The following is a 25,988-nucleotide window of genomic DNA, read 5'->3' on the forward strand; positions in this document are numbered from 1 at the left end:
GCTCCGTGCTTGTAGGGAGCTTCAGGCATTTAAACTCCAGGAGTTCAACTCCAGGACTTCAGGCCCTGGTTTTCTCACAGAAATGGAGCTGAAATTAACTACATAACAGGTTTGTTGTGATTAGATTCGATAGTGTGGTATTCTTTTTGAAAAATATTTTATGCGTGGCTTTGCTGGGTCTTCGTTGCTGCGTGTGGGCTTTCTCTAGTTGTAACGCATGGGCTTCTCATTGCAGCGCCCTCTTGCTGCAGCGCATGGGCTCTAGAGCACAGGCTCGGTAGCTGTGGCTCACAGGCTTAGCTGCTCCGCAACATGTGGGATCTTCCTAGACCAGGGATCCAACCTGTGTCTCCTGCACTGGCAGGCAGATTCTTAATCACTGAGCCACCAGGGGAGCCCTAGGTGTTCTGTGAATGTTCATTTCTTTCCCTTCATTCTTAAGCAGAAGGAAGCAAAGGCCTTCAAAAAGGAGACACATTCACACAGCTACTGTGTAGCAAATGGACCTGCAGAGATTTAATTGATGTATAAAACACAGAATTGTCACCAAAGTTGGTTGCAGCACATGAGCTATTCCCGAAGCACACAGAATGAACAAAAATGGACATCCTATGTGGTAGACTGATGCCGAAAAAGTACCTGGGGGTAAACAAGCCAATGGGATCTCAGTTCCTTATCCAAAGAAATGAGGGGTGGAGAGGTGGTTTCTATGCATTGGAGAGGCAGGGGAACCCCCACCGCTTTCAAGACAAGAAAAGGGGGCGCATTTTATTTAAACGATGGGCCAGATGTTAAGCACTGCCTGCATGTCCCCTCGAGGAGCCTGCTGACGTGGGAAGGGTGACAGGGTGCTGTGCCAGACGGCAGGCATGGGCCCAGCCCCTCACCTCCTTCAGAACAAGTCTCCAGGCTCTGAGAAGGGGCAGCAGGGACGGCACAGGTGGAAAAGACAGACGGAAACAACGCACATATATACCCGAGGTGATCCAGGAAGAGGAAACCATGGTGAGCCCTCCCAGTCTCTTCCCGTGGAAGCTGGGTGCCTGAGACCTGAGAATGTAGCTGGGATGCTCTGGGGAGGAGCCCCAGGCGGCGGGGGGAAGGAAGTGCTCCTGAGGAAAGCCCAGGAGGAGCAGAGAGAAGACAGCTGGCAAAACTTCTGGGGCCAGCCTCCAGCCACCGCCCACAGGGCTCTGGGCCCAATCCTGAGATAAGTCAAAAGGTGAGACAGAGTGCTCAGGACAGGGGACATTAAAAAAAAAGAAAGCTTGATCTCTACAGGGCTGAGGTATTAGAGAGGCGGGCCCTGGTCCCAGAGTACAAACATGCCGGGGGGCGCTTTGTTCTGGGGACTGAGGGACCACATATGTGACCCTGGGAGCTCCAAGCGGGCCCCACAGGTCCACCAGACTGACTCTACTCCAAAGGAGTCCCCGGCCTCTGAAGCAGGAGCTCCTCCACCACCACCTCTGCCCCCGCTGCCCCACATCCGTGTCGCCAGGGTCACACAGAAGTCACACAGGGCAGCCCTGAGCTGCTACAGGCGAGGGGTGGCTTACTGTTCCCAGTCACACCATCCGTTTCCCCTGGTGCCCCGGGGCTCCTCTAAGTTCCGAATGAGGCAAGCAGCACAGAAGGGGGCCGGGAGGATGCTTTATCAGGGGAGTAACGTGCAGGCAGCAAGTAGGGCACATGGTCTGGGTGCAGGAGAGGCCAGGCTGCCCCCCGGCTCAGCGCCTCAGCAGTGATAGATTTTCAGTCTGTTGTTCTCATCCAGGTCCAGCTGCAGGAAGCTGGAACCAGCCGCTGGCTTGGGCACCGAGGAGAAGAGAGGTCTGGCCACAAGGTGAAGGAGAACTCCGCAGTCAGCTGAGCACGGTTGGGGAGGAGCCACGGGCCAGACGGGACCCTCCTGGGATGCCCCCACCCTGCCTAGGGCCCACCTGCCCTGGCAGTTAGAGTGGGAAGGGATCAGGGTTTGGGAGGCAGCTAAAAGGATACAACTTGGGGTCGTTCTTGTAATGTTCTAGCCACTTTCGGTTAGCCGCGATCATGTCCTGCAAGTTGGAGGTGCCCACCTGTGGGACTCGGGAAGAGGGATGCTGCAGGCGGCGGAGCTGCTCACTGCGGGGAAGGGAGAGGAGGCAGGAGCACAGCAAGAGTGCCCCTCTGGGGTGAGGAGCATCCATTTCCAAAAGGGAAGAGGGTGGAGCCCCCATCCTGGATGAATGCCCCTGACTTCAAGGCTCCCAAGTCTGCCTGTGCCCAGCCAATCTCATCAGCAAACACTTTCCTCTCTATCAACTCAAATACCTTCCCAGCATCAGATCCCAAGCTGGCTAAAGGGTGAGAGGGGCTGTGCTTATGGTTGGGGGCCTGCAGGGACACATCAAGGCAGGGTACATTTGGCAAGGAACAAGATGAAGGGGAAATTAATAACAAGTTTCAATAATTGCCCATCTGTCTCCCCCACAGGGAGCCCCCACTCCCTCCAGATGTTGCTCAGCAGGTCTGGGGGAAGAACGGAGCCGTGTGCAGCAAAGAGCTCAGGGCAGAGACGAAGGCCTCACTCCACGGCCAGATCCCATCTCTTCCCAGGGTGCCACTGGGCAGCTTCCTCCTGGGGCTGGCTCACGTAAGGCCAGCCTGCCCCCACTGGGACCTCAGCGGCTTCATGGCCTGGGGGACCTGCCTAATGTCTGGGTGATGTAACAGGGCCTTCTGGTCCCGTCACCAGGTCCCACCTGCCCTGGGAGCTGCAGCTGAACAGAGTGGCTCCACCCTGAGCCCTCAGGGAGGCTTACCTGGCAGACACATAGCCCAGCCTGTTTTCCAAGGGGGCAGGGCCACTGCTGAGGAACGGGATGCCAGCTGGAAAAGTATGAGGGAAGCAGTCAGAAAAGACAGGAGTTTAGCCAAGCCAGCCCCCTCTCGCCTCCCCCCACCCAGAAACTGCAACGGCAGTGCCCCAAACCAAAAACAGGAAAAGCTTCTGAGGGAGACAGAGGGTACCCGGGAACTGTCCTACTTATTTCTAAAACTGAAATTACTTTTCAGTTTCGGTAGGGACAAGAAGGTAGAAGCTCTTCCTTCAAATAACTTTTTATGGATTTTCACATTCCTCAGCAGGGCCATGAGACCACAGGAAGCCACATACAGCCAAAGGGCTACAAACCCCGGAGTCACAGACATGGGGTCAAAATCCAGTATGTGGTACCATGGAGGATATTACTTTACCTCTGAGTCTGTTTCCCCATCTGTAAAATGAGGATAAAAGTGTGGAATAACCTCAGAGGGTTATTATAACGACTCAGTGAAAAACCATATATAAAATGCCTGGCCCATAATATATAACACTCAAGATGGCAGCGATCACAACTCTGACAAGTGACCTCCTCAGGTTCAGCTGAGCTCTAGAATCCATCATAAAGGCCCCATCAGGTAACCCATCCTTGACCCAGAGGGCCTCCAGCCACAGGGCGAGCAGCAAGTTCCTCCCAGGGACCCTGAGAGTCTGGGGAACATGCCAAAGCTGGGGGTGAGGGGCAGGCAGAGGAGGGAGGCGGGGAGGCTGAGCCAGAACTGTGCACAGCCCAGAGGGAGGCTTACTTGGAAAATACTTGCGCCACTTCTCCACCAGGAAGTCGTCCACGGTCTGAGCCGCAGAGGAAGAGAGCCTGGGGCCCAGCCCCAGGTCCCAGGTCCACTGGGCAGATGTGGGCCGAGCTGGGGATGAGGCTGGGCCCTGGGCCAGGGACGGGTGGGGGGGAGCCAGGGTGCTCCTGGAGGCCTGGGTGGGGAGCATCACGGGTGTGGAGGTGAAGAGCGGTGGCGGTTGGGTGTTGAGGCTGCCCAGGACACCAAGCACCCCGTTGAGCTGGCTGCTGATGCTCTGCAGGGAGCTGCTCAGGTAGTGGATCTTGTTGGGGAAGGTGGGGCTTGGGGTCAGGTTGACTGCAAAGGGAAGAGGCAGAGGGTGGAGAACGGCCTGGCAGGTACTGCACCCTACTGGCCCACATTCCCACCCCTTTCTCTGTTCCTCTCAACAAAAGCCCCACAGCTTCAGTGTTTCAGAAGCATCTATAGGGAGAGGCCCTCCAGGAAAGGCCAAGAGGGACGCATCTCTTGCTGCGAGCCCCCTGTGCGCTCAGAAGGCCTCCCCTGAGCCTCTGGGCCTTGCAAACCCAGCCGGCTCGCTTCTGCCAGGGCACGTGCTGACCACTTGCTCCAGACACCGGCACGGCAGGGGGGCCCTCTCTCGCAGGGCTGTGGGGAGGGCTGCATCTCTGGTCCTCCCCCCGCCCACTCACAGTGAGGCAGGGGGCAAGAGTCAGAACTGTCACTGCTCCCATCTTCCAGGTCGCTGAGGTCAAAGGTCACCACCTTCTTGGTCAGGGGTCCTCTCAGCGTGTCCTCATCTGAAGCCTGGTGGGAAGACGCAGCAGTTGAGGGTGGCACCTGCCCTGTGCGTCCTGCCCTCGTGACAGCTGAGGACTTGGTGGGTAAGCTCTTTGGGCCCCAAGTTCTGGGGGAGGCACAGGCTGCCTTGCAAGTGAGGCTGAGAGAACTCAGCCACTGGAGATATAGGCAGTAAGACCACCAGGGTCAGGCAGGCCCCCACCCTCACCCCGGTAAACACTCCCACGGTGTCTTTCCAGCTCCTTCTGCACCCACATCTCAGGCATCCAGAGGAAAGCCTATGAGGCCCAGGGGTAGTGAAACCGAGGAGCCTCTATTCCTGGCCCTCAAGGCACACCTCTCCTCGGGCACCAGGGCAGGGCCAGTCCTCTCCCAAGAACCTTCAGCAAGAGGATCCAAGTCTGCTCAGGATGTCTCAGCACAGATACCCAAACCCCCAAATGTGCTCGACAGAGCTGAAGTCACAGCCACTTTCAGCAGCTCAGAAGCCCTAAGCCTACTGCCAATCCTGGGCCTAAGCTGACCCAACATGGGACCCAAGAACCCCCACCGAATCCCAGGAACAGAAGAGGGAGGCTGGGGCCAGGCTGGGCTGCACCTCTTCCCGGAGAGAGGACTCCAGCTGATGCAGCTTCTCCTCCTTCTTCTTCAGCAGGTCGTGGCCTTTCCGCATGGCCGACTTCATCTCATCCAGGTGCCTGGTCTCCTGCAGCCAGGGAGGAAGGGAAGGAGGAAGATGGTGACTTACCACACAGGCACATGCCGGAGTCCCCCCACTCTGCTGTTTGTTGGCTGGGTGATCTGGGTGAGCTTGAATTACCGAACTCTGGATATGCATCAAAAAAAAAAAAAACCTTTTCATAGGGTCTTGAAGATTAGAAGAGAGAACATATGATACGTGCCCTCCACTATGCCTACATCTAATAAATTCTCAAAACAGTTACTATTAAACAAATGGTTATTATTATCATCACTGTTCCAACTACCATTACTACCCCCATCCTCAAGAGCAGGGATTCAGCAGAGCAATTCCAGGCCTTGGGGGTGGAATGCAGATGCCCCTGGAAGGCTGCCCCTCCAGAGGTACTGACCTCTGACCCTCTGCTGCCCCCAGACTTAGGGGCCAGAGGGCCCACAATCCCTCACCAGCTCTGAGCATCATTAGAACTCTAAGGGACCAGACATAATCTTCTGCCAAGACCCTCACATGGCAAAGAGACGTGTGATCCCACTAATAATCACGAAGATGTCTCCTTTTCATTATAAATTAGAGTCTCAGAGAAGGAAAACAGGGAATTTGGCTTATGCTGAGTGTGCTCAAAAGATTTTCACTTATGAGTCAAGTCTTGAGTGTGATGGAATGGCCAAGCAATGTGGAACTTCTAGAAAATGGGAACACCACTACAACCCTGTACATGGTCTCTGGTTACTGTGAGGCCCAAATGACTTCCTAATAGAGAAAGCATTCTGCACTGCCAGGTGAGTGTAAGGAGCTTCCATCCTTGTGGTGATCCCTAACCTCCATCTCCTGTCTGGTCTCCCTAGACTTGTCCAGTGACCCTGTGCCTACCTGACCACTCAAGGGGAGCCCTGGGCATGATCTACTGAGGGCGAGCCCAAAGGGAGGGCCAGCTTCCTGCCCCAGGCGCCCACCCACGTGGCTGAGTCCCCCCGGGGCGCCTGACCTCCTCCAAGTCCTTGCACACGTCGTCCAGGGCCTTGGTGCCTGGTGGGTCTTTGGCCGCCTCCTGAGCACTGGCCAGCTCCTGGCGCCAGTGCTGCTGGGCGGCCTTCAGAGCTGTCTGCCGCCTCCGCATGGAGCGCGACTGCTGCACAAGGAACTCTTTGGCATTGCGGAGAGCCACCCCTTCAGCAGAGAGGTAGTGCCGAGCGCTGCAGAAGGGCAGGGCAGGGGGTGGAGCGGGGACACACGCACTGTGGACTCCTGCTGTGGGTCATGAGCACTGCCCCAGCAGATGGCCAGCCTGAGTACAGCCCGCAGGGCTAGGAGAGGGTGGGGACGCTGCTGCTCGAGACCCACGGCGTGCGGCACGCGCACTGTGCAACTCCAGTCCTCCCACCCTGACCCTGACAGGAGCCACCAGAGACAGCCAGACCCTCCCATCAGCCTGACCCTCATGCAAGGGTCAGTCCATGCCAGCGTGCTGTGTCAGTGATCACCCTGGGCACCTTCCTGGCTTGTCACAGAAGACTCCTCAGTGCCCCAACCCCTATCCTCGAACCAAGCCCCACTGGAGACCATGGGCCCAGGTCAGTCCCCGGCCCTGACGCACATCCTCACTGAACCATTCCTGGATCCTCAACCCAAAACAGGACAGGTTATTGGAACGCACCTGTCCAAGGATAGGTCAGTCTCCTTGCTCTGGGAAGAGAGAGAAGGATACCTCTTTAGTCTGGTTCTAAGACACACACAGTAGAAAATGCCCACTGAATATAACAACAGGCTCAATGGGCCCTGAAGTCCCTCCTAGTGGCCCAGAGGATAGTTCTGCCAGCCACCAAGCACCAGTCACTTACAGATATAATTTGACTGATGGAGAAGTAGGGCTAGGAATGATAAGAATAGGAGACTAAAAAGTCCTAGGCAGAACAGTCAGGACCCTTCCTGGAGCCCTACCCAACCAGGGGCCCCTCCTACCCACCTTCCCCCCACTGGAGCCCCATCCCTCCTGGACCTCAACCCCTCCTAGAGCCCCGCCCCTCGTGGAGCCCTGCCCAACTCCAGCCCTGACCCTTCCAAGAGAAGCTCACCGTCCGGGGGGATTTCCTCAGGTCCTCAAGGAGGAGATCAGGCTCCAAATGTGGGGAAGTGTTACTGTCCTTTACCTCCAGCTCTTTCAAGTCCTGCTTCTTCTGAGCTTGGACCTCCAGGTCGCTGTGATGGGAAATTGGGGAGTTGGTGAGGCAGGGTCACATACTGAAGCAGGCCTGGCAGCACCTTTCAGGACTCCTAGCGGGGAACGGGCAGATCCACCTCCATCCTTTCAATCCTGCCAAAGATGCTGAGGCAGGGCTGGGGCAGGGACAGTAGAACCAGGGGACCCGGGCTAGTCACAGCCTCTTCACGCCCCCCCGAGTCCCTACAAAACGCAGCCCCTCTGCCTGGCTCCACTTCTGCCTGCTAACTGGGCCATGAAGAGACAGAGCCCCCAAGCGGCAGAGGTCAGAAGGCAGGCGGGAGGCGCAGGGGTGGCGGAGCGCAGGGGTCCAGACCACCTGACATGCTTCTGCAGCCTCTGACTCTGGGCCTGCAGCAGCTCCACCTGGGACTCCAGCTCCAACTTGCGGGCCTGAAGCTCCTCGAGGATTCTTCGGAGCTGCCGGTTTGACTCCAGCAGGTGGGTGTGCTCCTTCTTTGCCTCCTCCAGGTGCTGATGAGTGGCTGTGGCTTCCTGGGGGTCAGAAGGAAAGACAGAAGGACCTGAAGACGTGGGTGGGAGTCGACGGGGGAGTCACAGAGCCGACAGCAGCAGACAACCCGGAAGCACTGGGGGAGAGGCTGGACCAGGCCCCACCCCTCCGGGGCCCCGCCCCCCAGGGTAGCCCAAGCTGGTCTCCCACAGAGGAGCTATCTGTGGGATGCTAGCCAACAGAGTTTGGGACATTCCCCAGGGGAATGAAGGGGCTGGGGGAGGAAGGAAGTGCAACAAGGGAGGACAGAAGCAGCAGACAAACCTCGCTCTCCAGCGCGACCTGCCGCTGCACGTCGAGGAGCTGCTGCTTCTCTTTTCTGGCCGCCTCCTTCTGCGGAGCACAGAAGGTCTGGCCATCTGGCCGACTCCGGGCCTCTCCTGGGGGAGCGGACTTCCGGGTCAAGGGTACCTGAGAGCCTGTCCTCTGCCCCTACTCCCGCACCTGGACATCCAGCTGAGCCATTCGGGCCTTGACATCCTTGGTTCTGGTTTCAAGTTCCACCTCTAAATCTTGGAGCTTCCTTTCCTGCACGGAGTGTAGGTAGAGAGAAAGATGGGAGTGCAGCCAGTGCCCAGGCCCGAGCTGAGGGCCAGGAGGAGTTCACGACCGTGTGCCCCACACCACGTGCTCCAGGCTGGGCTGGGCTCCCCCAGCAAAGCATCACCCCTTGCTTATTTCAGGGGGAATGGTGAGCAGAGGCAAAGACACCAACCCCAAGGCCCGAGGTGCACTGACCTCTGCTTCTAGTCCTGGGGATGCTCCTTGGCCCAGAAAACAAAAGAGCAAGGATGCCCCGGCTTGGGGATGGCCAGCGAGAGACCTCCCCACCCCTGAAGCCGGCAGGCTCCACCCCGCCGCTGTGGCAGTGCCGGCCCCCAGCACTCTTCTACCCTGGGTGGAGGGCTCCGGGAGGGCGGGCCCCAAGCACCTTCAGCCCAGCGCCCACCTGCTCCCGGTGCCGCCGCCGCAGGTCCTCCAGCTGCCGGTCCTGCTCCTGCCTCGCCGACTCCAGCTCTCGCTCATGGGCCCTGCGCAGGCGCTCCAGCTCTCCCGTCAGGTGCCCCAGGAGCTCAGCCCGCTGCTTCCTCTCCTGACGGAGGGTGGGGCCCTTGGTGGGAAACCACCAGGGCCCTTCCCAACCCTTCGACCAGAGCCGCTCCCTATCCCCTGCCCTGCCGCCTCAGGTCAGTAAGATCAGGGACCCCACCAGGCCTCTAAAGCCGGCTCCTGGAGAGAGTGCCCAGGACCACATGGTCTCGTCCCCAGAAAGCCTGCACCCCCTGTCTGCTGCTGAAACAACACTGGACAGGTGTCCTGAGAAATCCCTGGGTGGACACCTGCCTCTCTTACCACTCCCCACACACACAGCCTTCCTTCCTTAAGGGAAGGGGTCATTACTAAAATGTCACTATTCTTCAACAAGGGCAGAACTGGTTTAGGAAAGGAGTCAACTACATTTTCCTCTGGGCTGCTATTTCTGCTCTGGTGCAGAGTCTGGGATACTGGTTCAAGTTTCTGGAGGCGAAGCCTAGAAACTGGGGACAGAAGCCCATCCAGCTCTGGGCTAAAGTCAGCCACCAGCCCTCCCAGTCGTTCACCCCAAAGTGAGCGTGCCATTGGGTCCACTTAGTCACTGAACTTTCCCCTCCAAGCCAGAGGCTGAAGATGGGCATGTAATATCTAAATATTGGTTGGCTCTTGCCAATCTATTTCCAGAAGTCCTGGAAATTCTGTAGGCCTGGAGGCACAGGGTTGGTGGTTAAAAATCGAAGGCTCTGGAGTCAGATAGTCTTGGCTTGAATCCTAGCTCCTTTACTTATCAGCCAGGGAGGCTTAAGGGAGTTGCTTATGCTCAAGTCTCAGTTTCCTCTTTTTCAAATGGAGAGAAGGATAGTACTGACGCCCCCACCCAAGGGTATTGTGAAGACTAAATGAGGTTAACGCGCAAAGAGCTCAGGATGCACCTGGCACACCGTACACGCTCAATACACCCCGGCTGTTACTAACAGGAGAGCAAAGTGCAGCCTGACGGGGGGAGGAGCAGCCCTCCCGCAATGCTTTAATACAAAGGCAAAACTGGATTTCACCACTGCTGGGGGCCCGGGAAGGACGCTTCCCACCACCCCTGACTCCTTCCAAGGCCCTGCGGACATTTGGGAAGGACCCCAAGAGGTGGGAGTGGGTTTGTGTGTGCGCACACACACACACACACGTGTGCCAGGGGCTGCGGCCCAGTCACCTCGGCCTCGTACTGCTGCCTGGCCTCAGCCACCACCTGCTGGTGCTCCTCCTTCATCCTGTCCATCTTCCGCTCATGCTCCCGCTCCACCTCCTGGCGCTCCTCTCTCAGGAGGCTGCTGAGCTGCCGGGCAGGAGGCAGGGAGGCGTCATGCAGGGCTGAGGCGCTTGCAGGACTCACACATGTGTGCGACACACGCCCACCTCCCCCAACGTCCCCACATACACACGCGGCCATACCCAGCACCCCCTCCCACTCCACTCACGTACAGGGCACGGGGTGAAGAAGGACTTGGCCTCCCGGGAACTAAGGCATAAAAACAGAGCCCCAGCCGAGCCATCCAAGGCAAAGCAGAGGCCCCTCGGGCCATGACAGCTCGGCCTGCCGGCCACAACGCTGGGCCCCCAGGGCGAAAGGAGCAGACCGGCACTCACCTCCTGTTCGTACTCAAGCACCTGGTACACCTTGTGATGGGCTCGCTGCTCCACCCGCCCAAGGCTCTCCTGCAGCTGGGCCTCCTCTTTCTGGTGAGCTTCCTGCATCTTCTTCTGGAGGCTGGAGACCACCTGAGGAGGTGCCCGCACCGGGGAGCGTGACCCTCAGAGGGCCCTACAGAGGCCACGGGCGACTCGCTTCCCAGGGACCCAGCCCCTATCCCCCGGGGCTGCAGGAGAGGGAAGCTAGCGGCAGGGCCGGGGTTGGGGTGGAGTTCTGCCGACCAACCAGCCGTGAAGGCTCAGAGCCCGGGGCCCAGCACGCCAGGCTCTGACTGGTAGGCAGGGCTGCCACCCCTCACCTCCCTGTGCTTGGCCTCCAGCGAGGAGGAGAGCCGCTCCAGCTCCTCTCTGTGCTCCCTCTCCAGCGCTGCCGCCGCCTGGGGTGCAACACAGGGCCTGTGAGGACCAGGGCAGGCTGGCCGGGCTCTGACTCTGGGGAGAAGAAGAGCCAGGAAGACCATCCCCAAGGCCCCTCGAGCTAAGGGGCCAAGGGGAACCACAGGCGCGTCTGTATTCCTCCAAAACAGCTGTCCCTCAAGTCTGCAAGCAAACGGGGACATGGAGGCCAGCGCGGAGGGAAACTTTCAGTGAGGCTCGGTCATGGCCCTTCCACCCTCGGGCCTCTGGGCCAAACCACCGTACACAGGCCACACTCCTGCCTGTGAATACGGGCCAGGAGGCCTGGAGGCTCAGCACCGTCTCCCTGAGCACGTGCAGCACAGTGACCTCCCCCATAGGTTCCCTTGGTCTGGGAACGGACACTCCACCCAGAACCAAAATAAAACACCAGTTCCACTTGACCTACTACCTACTTCCGCCTCTTACCTAGAGACAGACCACTGGATGGGAGGGATAGGGAGTAAGGATAAAGGAGAACAAACTCCCCTGAGTGAGCCAGCCTCGCGCTCTGAGGCAGGGGAGGGAAGGAGAGAGATGAGAGGTCATCACAGCTGCCCTCAGGGACAAGGATGGGGACACTGCGCCTTCGTCTCAAGACCTCTGGTCTGGTTCCAGCTCTTTCAGTCATGGAGCCTTCCCAAACCCCCAGGTCCTTTCCCTTCAAACTTCTCTGCTGCTGACAACTCCCAACAGGCCCTGGAGGGAGACCTCTGGACCCCGCTGTGGAGACCAGGGCAGCATCTGCTCTGAGTCGAGCAGGCTCCACCTGGGTCCAGACGGCCGGCCCAACGTCTCCGCACCCTTCCTCGCAGACCCCTGCGCTGCCGGCTCCCCTGGGCCCCAAGGCTGGCTCTTGTTCTTCCTCAGCACCCAGCCCTCCCCAGGGAAACACGGGGGTGGAGGGGGGCACTCACTTCTTTCCTCTCCCCTTCCAGCTGCTCCCTCAGCTGCTGCAAGGCCCTCTCCTTCTCCACCTTCAGGGCAGCCTGCTCTCTCTTCTCTGAAGCCTCCATCTCTTCCCTGAGCTGCTCCAGGGTCTGCCTGCTTCTCTCTTCCAAGCTGGCCCTCTCGGCCTTCTGCAGAGACTCTAGCTCTTCTCGCAGCCTCTGCAGGGAAGCCTCTTGCTCGGCCCTGGGCAGAAAAGGAGGTGGGTGTAAGTCTGGGTACTTGTGTTGGTCAGGGTGGGAGGGCGGTGCTGAGAGGGGTGAGCCTCCAGGGAGGCCAGGCCACCCACAGTTCACACTCACCTGATTTGGTCCTCATCTGCCTCCGAGCTGGACTGCACCTGGGCGCGGAGCCGGGACAGCCTCTGGCGCTCCTTCTCTCTCATCTGGGTCTCCGCCTCCTCGGTGGCTCTCTGCAGCTGCTCCTTCAGGGAACTGCAAAGCAAAGGCAAGTTTGCTGGCGGGGCCACAGGGCTTCCCCTTTCTACACCTAACCCCTGGCTGTCAGCCTCCAAAAGCCTGGAGCCTGCTTGTGAAGCTTCCTACGTCTTAAGGACAAGCCTAACCTCAGCTTCTGGGTCCTGCTGCCTTTAATACCTCCCAGGGCGAGAGGGGCTATGAACTCCACCTGCCCTTTGCCACAGGAAGCAGATCACGAGCTCCATGATCCCAAAATAGCATTTCTGCAAAAGGTTCTCCTCTGCAACCAGGTGGTAGGCATTTACTCAAGGTCGGATCCCGTCTGACCCCAACCCAGCTCTGGCCACATCACATGAGCCAGAACCTCCAAACCCCACCACACTCCTCCCTGCCTCCTGGCCTTTGTTCAAGCCAACTCTCCCATCGAGAATCCCCTTTCCTACCTGACGAACCCATGTTCCGTGTTCAACACCCAACTCCGTCCTCTCAGAGAAGCCTTTCCAACCCTCTCCAAGCTCACCAATCCCCTTTCAGCTCCCACCACGCTTTACATGAGGACCTTTCTTATCCATGCCGCTCTCTGCCATGCATAACATCACACTATAATTCAGCCTTTGTATGTGTGTTTTCCTTACAAGTGTGGGAGCGTCTCCAGAGAAGCAATCTTGTCTTAAAATCTTGCTATCTCCCAAGTGCCAAGCACAGTAACAGAAATGGAAGTAGGGACTCCATGAATGCTGGCTGAATTTGGGCAGTATCACCCAGGCCCAAACTACAAGCAAGTTATCTGTGAGGGGTCCCTTATTCACAGACCGAGATGGTGACCATCTCATCCCAAGCAGACAGCCCTCGCGTGGCCCCCACGTGACCAGGGGCTGTCACGTGACCGGCGCTGCACACTCAGGGAGTTCAAGCCCGAGAAAAACATGATTCAGAAGACAATCTCTCGGAAAAGCTTCTGCAGTGAATTCCGGAGCCAGAAAGGACTTCGGATCGTTTTCTATTTTCAGCTATTGACACCACTGCTCTCTTCCGTAATGACTGAAAATTTAAAGATTCTTCCTGCTAGATTCCCCCAGAAACCCTTTCTCTCTGTCCCAAGGCTAGATTTTACACTTATCACCACAGAATGGAAGGGTCTTTAGCAGTTAAGTCCTGCATTTTACAACGCTCTCCTCTCATCTTACAACTAAACTCAGTCTCTTTGTTTTGTAACTAAAGAAACTTAAGCGTCAGCCTGCCTGCCTGCCTGCCTTCTCATGCAAGACATATTTGCTACAAGGTCAGTTGTGGCTTCCAGAAATTTCTATCAAGTGGTAATTTCCCAGCAGAGAGGAGACCCTACCTCTCAGAAAGGCTCATGTGTAAATAGAAACAGGGTTCTTATGACAAACTACTTTGAAGAGAGCCAGGCAAGGCACTGCCCACAGAGAAATCACTTAGTCAAGACCACGAACACTATACTGATTTCAATTGAAAATACAACCAAGAACCAGCTTTTATTGAGCAACTATCGTGTTTCAGGCCCTGAGTCAGATACTTTTCAACAGGCTGGTTTTCACTACAATTTAGGAGGGCTCTGGGAGGCCCCTCTGAAGTTGGGGGGTTCAGGAAGGGACAGAAAGCAGTCAGCACAGCCCAGGGTGGCCAGGGAGAGAGAGGAGCCTGGTAGGGAAACATCACCAGGATTTCTTCCTAGGCACTGCCTCTCAAGGTAAGCTGAGTTGCACTCTGTTTGGGAGGCCCCCTACCCCAAGTTCCAGGCAGCTGGAAGTGGAGGATGCCTGGGACCATCTATTCTTTAGAATGCTCTCTGGCAGGGGGATCCAGGAGGGGTGACATAGGATGAACCCTGGTCAGCAGAGCCTGTGTTGGGCTAATGAGGGAGACTGTCCCCAAACCTCTGGGCAGTTGGGTGCTGGTTTTCTCTTAGTTTCTCTAAATTAACCATAAATATTTTATACAGTCTTTGCCATGTATGATATAAAAATAGTAAGTCTACAGCACTTTGGGATCTTCTGTCCAAGAGGACAAGATTTAACCTTTAGCTTAACTGCCAAGTAAGTGAAACATATTAACGTCTTTTTGTAGCACTTTCCCCAACCTGGGACTGTGACAGAGATGGTTTATTACCCTCTCAATATCCATTCTCCCACTTTTCTTTACTAAGAGAACCCTAATTTTATTCTCTCAGGCCCAGAGACCAGCTAAAGGACTACATTCCTCAGTCAACTTTGCACCCTTTGCAAACAGGAGTGGCCAGTGAGATATAAACAGAAATTATTGGGTAAAGTTTCCATCAAAGTGCCTCTGAAGGGACTGAATGAGCTAGAAGGTGCCCCTATACTTCCTGCCTGGAACACAGGTACGATGGCTGGAGATCCAGCAGCTACACTGGACTGTAGAGAGAGCCTGAGAGTAAAACTCAGCGCTGAAGATGAAGGGATCAAAGGCCCCCTGGTGATGCTTTACTGCGGAGCCATCACGCCAGCCCTCACCTGCCTTTTCCTATAAAACCGTAACTCCAGCACAGAAGCCCACACTCCTACACACGCAGGCCCAGCCCAAGCCTATGTGCTGCATTTGTCGAGGGCCTGCCTGTCACATACTCAAAGAGTAGGAACCCAAACAGAAACTTCTGGGTCCCGGGAAAGAGCACCTCACACCCTATCACATGCTGCGTGGTGCAGCCAAAGTAAAAAAATAAAGTGTTAAAACAAAAAAAAAAGAAACAGGCTCTGGAGATAAACTGCCCAGACTGTTAATCCAGGCTCTGCTGTTTATGAGGCTCCACACCTTGGACAAGCTACTTAACCTTCCTGTGCCTCAGCTCCCTCATCTATATTATAAATTCCACAAAACAGACTTGATGACAGAAACTCATAAGGGCCATTCCCAAGGACTCAACGAATTAGCAGACACAAAGCACGTGGATCAGAGTAATCTCTCAAAAAATACCAGCCATCCCCATTACTATCATGCCTCTCAAGTCCCTTCCCAAGAGAGGAAAGGCACGGGTCTTGGCCAGGGAGCCCACCCCTCCTCCACCCAGGCCACAGAGGAGTCATCCTGGAGGGGCAGCCAGGGTGGCTGGGCCGGGCGGCAGGACCTGAGCGCCTTCTCTTTCTGCTGGTGAAGTTGCAGGGCCTCCGCCTCCTCCTCCCGCCACAGCTTCTCCCGCAGCCGCTGCATCTTCTCTCGCTTGGACTCCAGTAGCTGTGTCTGTTCTTGCTCGAGTTCTTGGGCCACCGCCTCTTCCGTGGCCTCCAGCACGGCCTCTGAGAGCTGCTCCCGGGGAGCTGCGGGCTCTGCAGATCGCCTGCCAAGGGCGGGAGCAGCATTTCACTCGGTTTACTGCTCACCCACCTTCTGGCACCAGGGTTTTTACAGATACCGAACACCCCACATGGAGCCCTAACGGAGGGCCCCCGGTCAGGTCACACGTGCAAGTGCACGTCACCCGAGGGCGAGCAGCAAGGCTACCCTCTTGAACACAGGGGCAGCATCTGTTCCACAGCAGCAGCCCCCAGCCTTTTTGGCACCAGGAACTGGTTTCATGCAAGACAATTTTTCCACAAACCAGGGGTGCGCGGATGGTCTGGGTATGATTCACATGCCTTACATTTACTGTGCACTTTATTTCTATTATTACTGTATCAGCTCCGGCTCAGGTCATCAGGCATTAGATCCTGGAGGCTGGAGACCCCTGCTCTATACAATAAGCCCCACTGTGCCTGTGTGAGGGAGGGCCTGAGTGCCTAAGGAGCGGGGTGACGCATAGGAGGCCCTCAGGGGACAGGGTAGGTTGTGGCCTGAGTGAACACCCCGAGACATGGCTCCAGAGCTGGCGGCAGGAGAAGAGGGCAAACTTCTGTCCCTCATGGACTCCTCCCAAGTGGGTTTCATGGCCATGGTTCCGTCTCCTACCAGGGCTCTCCCTATTACTTGAGGCTCATGCCGGCAGTTTGGGAAGTCCCCAGAGGCTACTCCCTGACTCTCAAAACTGAACAGAGGTCAATGCTTATGAGCCGGCAGGAGAAGCAGCAGCATGTCTCCTAGCCCTGGAGCCCAGAATAGTCCTTGGAGGCCCAGGAATGCGCAACCTCTTTCCACAATGCCAAGGGAGCCAGGCAGGAGACCCTTCCCTAAGCCAGAGAGAGTAGCAGGGGCACATCTGAAATGCCAGACTCTCTATCTCCTCAACAGTGCCACAACTTCATCTGCTTAGAGTGAACTCACCATGTGGAAATGGGTAAAAGGAATTCTAACTGGGATGCGAAAGGCAGGTGGTTAAATAAGAACAATGGGATTGGTCAAAGAGATGTCTACAAAGTCATGAAGGCTGTTCTGTTGAGCATATTTTGGTTCTTGAAGGAAATAGCCAAAGAGAAACCCCAAGAACATTTTAAGCAATGGAAACATAAGTGGGATAAAGTATTTTGCTTCCCAGAGTGGCTTTCCTGAAGCCAAGGACACGTATGCAGGCCCAGGTCCTTAAATCTTACATTAGAAATTGGTCTGGCCACCCAAGTAGCACCTTCTCCCGCGATGCTCAGCCTGTGGCAGGCCTGGCCCCGTGGCCGAGTGGACCACAGCAGCACGCAGGCGGGGTCTGAATCAAGGAGGGGTGGGACCAGAGTCCGAGAAGGGGAGCCAGCCTGCAGGGGATGCAGAACCCCCTCCGCCTTCAGCCCCCGCTCTGCAGCAAATGGAAGGTGGCGGGTGGGATCAGACTAGCAAAGCACAAGGAAATGAGGGCTCTGGAATTCCCTTCCAGCCCCTTGAGGCCAGAGACCAAGGAAACAGACAAAAGGCTACCGAAGTGTCTGAAATACCATTAAGATCCTTCCTAAAATCGTGACTCAAACCAGAAACGGTCCTGAGCTCTGTCTTCAGTCCCCTTCTGCTCCCAAGGCCATCTCCGTCCTTCCAATTCCCGCTTTCTCTAAGTCCCCTGACACAGCCCAGACTGATGCAGATGTAAGATGTAGCCACCACCTCCTCTGAGAATCCCGCCTGGCAAAGAGCCTCCTCCCAACCCTGCCACTGCTGCAGCTCTCCGCCTCATCAACCCTCCAACTCATTTCCAACCTGAGCTGAAAACATCTTTTTTTTCCCTGAGATGGTACCTTTTAATGTCTCCCTCCCCTGTGGGCTGCAGAGCTATGTGGGGCCCTAGGGACTGATGCTGCGGAGAGACGGGGCACCAGCTGACGTGACAGCATGCACCCAGGCTGCACGCACCGCTGAGCCTGCCTGCACGCCTGGCATGCAGGCAGATTGGGGCTGCTTTTCAGCGGGCCTCTTCACCGTGTCCCTGTTTTCAAGACTGAGCATCCCAAACTCCCAGCTTAGGTCCAACACAGTCAACAGTGAGCCTGAAAGATCTATGACACGCCTGGGAGGTCAACGCCTCCAGGGGAAGAGGCAGGTCTGATTTCTAGGCCACTCCTCAGGTATCACCATCAGTGAGACCCAGTTTCCAACAGCAAGTGGCCGAGAGGAGGCTCAGCAGAATGTGTTTCAGGCTGCCGGCCGAGTTACTCTGAGACATATGAGGGAAAGCGAGGAGGGACAGGCAGGGAGGGAGGAGAGGGAAGAGGGCTGTGGTACCCACAGTCCTGACACGGCCGTGCCACCACTAAAACTCGGATCACTATCAGGGATTCTGTCTCCACTAATTTTCAACCCAGTGGTTGTTTTTTTTTTTTTAACCTTTTATTTTACACTAAAGTGTTAGTTAGTCCCTTAGTTGTGTCCGACTCTTTGCAACCCCATAGACTGTGCCAACCAGGTTCTTCTATTCTCCAGGCAAGAATACTGGAGTGGGTAGCCATTCCCTTCTCCAGAGGATCTTCCTGATCCAGGGATCAAACCTGGGTCTCCTGCATTGCAGGCAGATTCTTCACTGTCTGAGCCACAGGGAAGCCCATTTTATATTGGGGCATAATCAATTAACAGCGCTGTGACAGTTTCAGGGGGAGAGCAAAAGGACTCAGCCGCACTCCCTAAACTCCCCTCCCATCCAGGCTGCCATATAACACTGAGCAGAGTTTCATGTGCTCTACAGTAGGTCCTTGTTGGTTATCCATTGTAAATACAGCAGCATGTACCTGTCCATCCCAAACTCTCTTAACTATCTCTTTCCCGCAACCATAAGTTCATTTTCTGTCTGCGAGTCTCTTTCTTCAGCGCAGTGGTTTTAATCCATTTGCCTTCTCTCTCTACAAACACCTCAAGAAGGATGCTGGGAAGACAGAGGGAAGGATATGCTTATTTCCCAGACCCAGGCCTTCCAGCCATACAGCACACACAGCAGTGGCTGCTTGCTGGACCCGCCTGCACTCTGACCTCCCTGTGCTCCTAACTCCTCCTGATTCAGCTTGACAACATCCGTGCAGGTGACAGACCCTCCTATTCATGCTTTTTATTCTCTATATTTTATGGTGTTACAATACGTGAAGAAGTTGGCTGGTCAAGGAGAGGGTGCCCCTCCCCGGACCAGGCAATCCTTATAGACAGCAAAGGGAATATGTCTTTCCTAAGCAAACCGACCCTACCATCTCCTAATCTATTTCTCATGCCCCAGATCACCCAGAGCCAGGCCCCAGGCAACCAGAGACCATGCCCAGAGCCCAAAGCCATCGAAAATTATCCAAACTGCTCCCCCCCTACACTCGCTCGAGTACTCACCCCGCCTCACCCATTGCATCCCAAGAAAACCCCAATAACAGCTCCGGGTCATGCTCTTCCTTCTCGCTTCTTTCCCCTCCTGACCAGCTCTGGTCCTTCCCCATGTGGCCCCGCCTGGCATGGCATGCCCTCTTCTCTCTGGAAATATAAGGAATAAATTCTTCTTTCAGTGGCATCGGCTTCTCCGTGTTGTCACTCAGTCACCTCTGCAAATTAAAATTCCATGGATACAAATGAGGCACAGAGTCACTCCCCCGCGAAACCCAGAGAACAAATCCATTCTTAAGGCAGCTGTAAAAGTCAATAGCAAGGAAGTTCTAGAGCCTGAGAAGACTCTAGGAAAGGAGCAGAAGACATCTAAGAGCACCGTGTAAACTGAAACTGTGTGGTCAAGGAGAGGGCGGTCCAGCGGGGACAGCCTCGCAGGGACGGGAGGAGAGACACAGAGAGGAGGACTTGTCAGCCTGGGTGGCCAGGAGGAGCCTCACTGCCCAATCTCTCTCCCAGAAGCCCTGGGAAAATGCCCTCTGACCCCTGACCTCTGCCCAGAGGGTCCTGTTTCTGAAGCCCGGTCATCTCCTGTCCTCATCATAAGCACCCTGATCTGGCTGTCCACGGCCACCAAGGAGATCAGGGAAAGCCATGTCATTGCTCAGGGGCAGCGCTGTCACGGTGGGCTGGATCACCACCTGAAAAGGGGGCCAGCCCTTCCCTACATCACTCCTTCAGCACCACACAGCGCCACAGGAGAGCATGCGCTCCTGGGTCCCTCCCCTACATCACTCCTTCAGCACCACACAGTGCCACAGGAGAGCATGCGCTCCTGGGTCCCTCCCCTACATCACTCCTTCAGCACCACACAGCGCTACAGGAGAGCATGCGTTCCTGGGTCCTTCCCCTACATCACTCCTTCAGCACCACACAGCGCCACAGGAGAGCATGCGCTCCTGGGTCCCTCCCCTACATCACTCCTTCAGCACCACACAGCGCTACAGGAGAGCATGCGTTCCTGGGTCTTTCCCCTACATCACTCCTTCAGCACCACACAGCGCCACAGGAGAGCATGCGCTCCTGGGTCCCTCCCCTACATCACTCCTTCAGCACCACACAGCGCCACAGGAGAGCATGCGCTCCTGGGTCCCTCCCCTACATCACTCCTTCAGCACCACACAGTGCCACAGGAGAGCATGCGCTCCTGGGGCCCTCCCCTACATCACTCCTTCAGCACCACACAGCGCTACAGGAGAGCATGCGTTCCTGGGTCTTTCCCCTACATCACTCCTTCAGCACCACACAGCGCCACAGGAGAGCATGCGCTCCTGGGTCCCTCCCCTACATCACTCCTTCAGCACCACACAGCGCCACAGGAGAGCATGCGCTCCTGGGTCCCTCCCCTACATCACTCCTTCAGCACCACACAGCGCCACAGGAGAGCATGCGCTCCTGGGGCCCTCCAGCCCTTGGTGACACTTGCTGTGAGTAATCAGCGCATGAACCTGTCTCTGCTCAACAATCAGCCCCAATCCTGAAGCCTCTTAATCCTTCTGTACTGCTCAGCTCACAGGCAGGAAAAACTATATCACCCTGAAACCCTGACATCACGCAGGGAAAAGACACAGTGGCTGCAGACCAGGCGACAGAAGTCAAGGGCTCCAGAGACTAGAATCTAGATCTAATTCTGCAATCAACTAGCAATGTGACCTTGGGCAAATCCCTTCACCCCTCTGAACCTCAGTTTCCTCATCTGTAAAAGAGGTGAGAGGGGGGAGAAGAGCTAAAAGGCTTCTAAGTTTTAGAAGTGTAACAATGGAGGTGCGCTGTGAACCCAGGCACAAAAGAGCTATACTGTGTACTGGATAATTCCATTCAAATGAAGTTGGGAACAGGAAAAATGAATCTATGCGACAAGCCAGAAGAGTGGTGACCTGGGGCAGGTGCATTAAGAGGAAAGGAGCCCAAGGAAGCTTACAGGAGGGGTGGAAATGTTCTCAAAGATCTGGGAGGTTGTGATACGGTGTGTGAAAAGTGTTAGTCACTCAGTCATGTCCGGCTCTTTGCAACCCATGGACTGCAGCCCACCAGGCTCCTCTGTCCATGGAATTCTACAGGCAAGGATACTGGAGTGGGTAGCCGTTCTCTTCCCCAGGGGATCTGCCTGACCCAGGGGTCGAACCCAGGTCTCCTGCATTGTAGGCAGATTATTTACTGTCTTGAGCCACCAAGGAAGCCTGTGACATGGTACATATGTATATAAACATTCATTGACTTGTACAATTCACGTGTACATACAACCAGGTACATAAATACCTTAATAATTTTTTAAAGGAAAACAGGGCTTGATAGAGCAGAAAACGTGGTTGACCAGGTTTCTGCTAAGGACCCAGAAGGTACTCGGCCCCCTCGCTTCCAGCCCTATACCCTAGGTGCTGACGAGGGGAGCCCTGGGGGCTGCTTAGGGGTCAAGGCTGCACACAGAACCAAGGGTACACTCACTTTCCCCCCACTCCACTCCTTGAGCCAGGGCCAGAGCACCCTCTCCCCACCACCCAAGACGGGATGGGCACTAAAGCAATCCACACAACGGAGGACAGGGACAGACATGGAAACTGGCCCTTACACCTCTGGAGAGCCTGGCGGGGTGGGGCTGACTGCCACCTTCTCCTCGGGCTCTTCCTGCCCAGGGCCCGGCCCCTCGGCCTGGGGACGCCGTTCCTGGCCCCTCTTGTGGGCGGCAGGTGGGCTTGGGAGTGCCTCCCTTGACAGCAACAAGGAAGGAACTGCGTTAAAGCCAGAGGAAGGTGAGAGGCTCCAGGTGTACCCCGCTTGGGGCCCAAGAGCTCTGATGGGGACAAGGGAGGAGGCAGCCCCAGCAACATGTGCCATCTCAGGCCTCGGGTCTCAGCTCCGCTCCCCACCTCCCCACACAGCAGGGGCTCCGTGGGTGCTGCTACTCTGCCTCCCCAGTGACTCATTTCAGCCGGGTGAGCTCTAAGGCCGGCGTCTTTCTCTTCCTGGGGGAAGCCCGGGGCACTGCACCTCCCTGACCTGGGGCCCAGCACTAGCAGGGCTCCCTCCACCCCCAGGGCTTGCTGAATGACTAGCAGTGGGATGATCATGGGGAAGAAGGGGGCTGGCAGGTGGGGACCAGGAGACATGGCCACCCCCCGGCAGGAATGGCCCAGCCTGGGTGACAGCAGACTCTGCCCTAGCCCCTGCCAGGGGGTGGCTGGGTCAGAAGAGACACTTCCTTGTGCCAGAGTTTCTAAGCTCCCCTAACCAGCCTGTGCACCCCGATTGTAGCTGCAGGCTGCAGACTAGGAAGAGGCAGATTTCCTCCCTCCTCAGTTCGTATGAAGCACTAACCAGAGACCTCCATTGCTGCTGCTTAGGCTGCAAACCCACCCCCTGCTCTCCCCACCTCTCCAGACCCACTGCCCCCCAACCCTGGGAGGCTTCCGGCCGGACCTTACCTCTGCAGGGAAACAGAGGGTGGGGGACTGCCCAGAGAGCCCTCCTTAGGCTCCGCTGCCTCCTTCCACTCAGGCTGCCCCTCTGGGGCCTGTGGAGGCCCTTCGTCGGTGGCCTGGCCGTGAAGGAGACTCTGGAGCCGCTCCTCACGCAAAAGAGGGGGAGATAACCTGAGCAGAGAGCAGAGTCATTGCCTCCACTCAAACAGCAGCAGAAATGCAGAGTGGAGTACGTGGATCCAGGTCCATGCCTCCTCTGGGCTGGACCCCAGTCCTGGCCCCACCTCCATGGAGGGCAACAGGGCCAGAAAAGCAGGACAGAGAAGCTCCCTACTGAGCTCGCCCTCTGCCTGGACTGGATTCAGCCCTCCCAGGTCCATGGGCTGCATTTGCGTGGCCCAGGAGTGACATCTGGGCACACTCACAGGTGTATCTATCCCCATCTCTGGGGTCTGGGAGTTGGCGAAGTGATGGAAGAATTGAGCAGAAAGAAGGAGAAAGATAGAAGCCAGTCTCAAATGATCACTCTATAGAAAATGCATGAAGCTGTAGCTTTGAGGAAGTAAAAATGCTGATAGCTTTTAAAGGTTCAAAAAGTAGAATGACCACCCCCTTCCCCTGCCAGGATGGCAACCCTTCTCTTTCATGGGCCCAGGCCTGAGAAGCTGGAAGCCCCTGTCTCTCAATCACACAGACATACACACACACAGACACAGCTGCAGCCATTTCTGATGTGGCTAGGCCTGGCTCAGAGCTCTGAGCTGCAGCACCGATCCTCTAGCATGGTCCCCCAGACCTCTAGCAGACTATCCAGCCCTGACCCATGACCAAGGACACACGAGGTTGCAACCAATCGGGTGAAGAGGACAGAGCCCTGGCCCCACAACGGTGCTGTGGGCACAAAGTCCCACCAAACGCTGCAGCAGTACCTCCCACTTCTGTCTTGGTTTGTGTGACGCGCACACACACACAAACTCTGCAAGGCCATCCAGTCAGTTCATCACCTGCCTTCAGACAGGAGCACACTGAGACACGCAGACCAAAGGCAGGAATTCTGGCCCCAAGTCCACGCCATCCCAAAGTCCCCAAGGGCCACCTCCCACGCACAGTACCTCTCCGAGCCTCCAGACTGCTTGCTCTGCAGCTCCTCTTGGCTGGACTGGCTGGCATCCTTGTCTTCTCTTCCCAACCTCTGGGCCTGCAGACAAGTAGCAGTGGAAAGTGCACACTGGGGTGGGGGTCTGTACTGACGCCCATGCCAGGAGGGGGCGCTGAGAGGTGGCTCTTGGTGAGGGAGAGCCACTTGGGATGCAGAAGAGAAGGCCTGTCTGCTGTACAATGAAGCCCCTGAGGCTCTGGCTAAGCCCCCAGGCTCACAGCTGCTCCCAGAGCTGGCCTTGCTGCCCTAGGGAGGATGAGTCAGACAACACAGCCACTGCAGGCAGACTCAGAAGCCACAGGCTGAAGGGGGACACACAAGAAAAAGAAAATCCTGCCTCCTGCAGGCGGAAACATTCACTGGCAGCTGCAGAGAGAAAGCAGAGACGTCCGCGAACACCCCAAATCACGGGCCCCCGACCGCCAGAGTCACCGATCACCGGGAATGCTGAAATTCAGTGAGCAGGACTGGGGACGGAAGACAAAGTGCATCAAAGAGGATCCTGGAAAGATGGAGACGTGCTGAAACGAGAGACAGCTATACTCCAGATGAGAAGGGCACTGCGAGGGCAACCTGAAGGGAGGAAGACGGAGTGCTCCTTTGCACCATTCTGAGATCCCCCGACACCCAGGTGCCGTTAGTAGACAATGATGCCCCCTTCCTAATCAGGAATTATACCTGCCAGACAGTGCAAAGAAGAAACGAAGAGAGTCAGCCCCAAACCTCATTTTAAAGTTTGGGTGTCGGGGCAAAGTTAGCAAGCTGGTGAAAAGGACTATTCTTAATACATTCACCGATTTCCTGCAAGGGTAAGGTTGCAGGGGTAAGGTTGCAGGGGTGGAGCGGTGCTGTCAGCCTGGACTTAACCCCTAGTTCCAGCACCTCCTCCACTGCAAAATGGGATCACAGGGCTTCCCTTGGGTTTCCCCGGTGGCTCCATGGTAAAGAATTCACCTGCAGTGGAGGAGACCAAGAGACATGGGTTCGATCCCCAGGTCAGGTGGCTCAGTGGTAAAGAATTCGCCTGCCAGTGCAGGAGACACAGGTTCCATCCCTGAACCAGGAAGATCCCACACACCCAGAGTAACTAAGCCTGTGCGCCCCAACTATTGAGACTGTGCTCTTGGGCCCAGGAGCCACCACTACTGAAGCCCCCGCGCCCTAGAGACCATGCTACGTGCAACAGGAGAAGTTACCGCAATGAGAAGCCCACTCGCTGCAACTAGACAAGGGCCCCTCTCACCGCAATGAGAGAAAAGCCCACACAGCAACGAAGACCCAGCACAGCCAAAGATAAATAAATAAAATTATTTTTTAAAAAATGTGATAGTGAACCACAGTGTACAGGGCTTCTAGCGGGGCCCAACTCTGGCCCAAAAAAGGCAGGCCACAAACACAGCTCTCCTCACACTCCCCCTCTTCTCCCCCAGCCTGGGGGTAAAAAAAAAAAAAGAAACCCAGCTTCGCCAGTGCCAGTCCCCATCCTAGGATCTGCACTCCTTCCGTCACATTCACAGGGGCCCTGTCTGTCCCGGACCACGAGGGTTAACAGGAGAGGTGGGGCTGGAGACAGCCCACTCCATCTTCCCCGGCGGGGTTCCGGCCTGGCTGGCACACCTCTGTGTCCCCAGCCCCGTGCCCGCAGCCCCCCACGCCTCTCCACTGGCAGCCTGAGCCCCGGCAGCTGTGGCCGACTCTGCCATCTGGATGGGTGAGGAAGAGCAGGGTCTGAACTAAAAGCCAGCTCCCCCAAATTACATTAAAAATAGAAACGCTGCCTGGGAGTGCCTCCCAGTGCCCGCAGCAGAAGGGCTCCCTGCCAGCGCTGCCATTCCTGATCGCATCAGCAGGGCAGAGCCCACAGACAATGGCGGGGCGGGCGTCCTTCTCCTGCCCTGCCTCCTCCCCTTCCAGGACTCAACTTGCAACTTGTCTTCCCTACAGATCACACCACACTCCGCAGAGAGCGCCCCCCTCCCACAGGCCAATCTATTTCACAAACTAAAATATAAGATGGGTAACAAAGTACAGCGGTCGTAATAAATATTGAGGGGCTGAGCCCTGAATCAGAAAGATGAGCTGCAGAAAATGTCTGTTTCCTTCTTGATTCACCTTTCTGCTAGAAACTCAACCAGCCCTGAGCCAGAGAAAAGGGGATACCCTGGGCAAGTACCCACACAGAGGCCCTTTGAGCAGAGTTTTACTTGTTCCCTAGAACTTTCTGCCCCAGAAAGGGAGTCAAAGGAACCAGACAAGGCCATCAGGCACATCGGCACTCTTCAGAACGAGGAGACACATGCCTGTTCTAAGCCTCTG

At 56.2% G+C, this 25,988-nt stretch overlaps 1 protein-coding gene across 19 annotated transcripts in view; it reads right to left on the minus strand.

Moving 5' to 3' along the window:
- Positions 1–490: 490 nt before the first annotated feature.
- Positions 491–25,988, minus strand: part of CEP164 (centrosomal protein 164) — a 72,328-nt gene continuing 46,830 nt past the window's right edge. For 10 of the 19 annotated variants that reach the window (XM_045162986.1, XM_044929706.2, XM_044929705.2 and 7 more), the window contains 23 exons: positions 23,626–23,711; positions 22,517–22,684; positions 21,664–21,801; positions 19,047–19,184; positions 15,463–15,672; positions 12,237–12,368; positions 11,904–12,120; positions 10,890–10,967; positions 10,528–10,659; positions 10,094–10,216; positions 8,801–8,944; positions 8,296–8,379; positions 8,116–8,184; positions 7,657–7,832; positions 7,192–7,315; positions 6,774–6,802; positions 6,105–6,312; positions 5,018–5,125; positions 4,311–4,425; positions 3,610–3,954; positions 2,805–2,871; positions 2,002–2,124; positions 491–1,835 (listed from right to left, as the gene is read on the minus strand). In XM_045162986.1, coding sequence (XP_045018921.1) covers positions 1,739–1,835; positions 2,002–2,124; positions 2,805–2,871; positions 3,610–3,954; positions 4,311–4,425; positions 5,018–5,125; positions 6,105–6,312; positions 6,774–6,802; positions 7,192–7,315; positions 7,657–7,832; positions 8,116–8,184; positions 8,296–8,379; positions 8,801–8,944; positions 10,094–10,216; positions 10,528–10,659; positions 10,890–10,967; positions 11,904–12,120; positions 12,237–12,368; positions 15,463–15,672; positions 19,047–19,184; positions 21,664–21,801; positions 22,517–22,684; positions 23,626–23,711 — 3,111 coding nt within the window. In that variant the 3' untranslated portion in view covers positions 491–1,738. Of the gene's footprint in view, positions 1,840–2,001; positions 2,125–2,804; positions 2,872–3,609; positions 3,955–4,310; positions 4,426–5,017; positions 5,126–6,104; positions 6,313–6,773; positions 6,803–7,191; positions 7,316–7,656; positions 7,833–8,115; positions 8,185–8,295; positions 8,380–8,800; positions 8,945–10,074; positions 10,217–10,527; positions 10,660–10,889; positions 11,023–11,903; positions 12,121–12,236; positions 12,369–15,462; positions 15,673–19,046; positions 19,185–21,663; positions 21,802–22,516; positions 22,685–23,625; positions 23,712–25,988 lie in introns of those variants that run through there. The other 9 variants (XM_045162984.1, XM_045162987.1, XM_045162988.1 and 6 more) reach the window with 9 other exon arrangements.

The sequence above is a fragment of the Bubalus bubalis genome, chromosome 16 (genome assembly GCF_019923935.1).
Source record: "Bubalus bubalis isolate 160015118507 breed Murrah chromosome 16, NDDB_SH_1, whole genome shotgun sequence".
Classification (NCBI taxonomy): domain Eukaryota; kingdom Metazoa; phylum Chordata; class Mammalia; order Artiodactyla; family Bovidae; genus Bubalus; species Bubalus bubalis.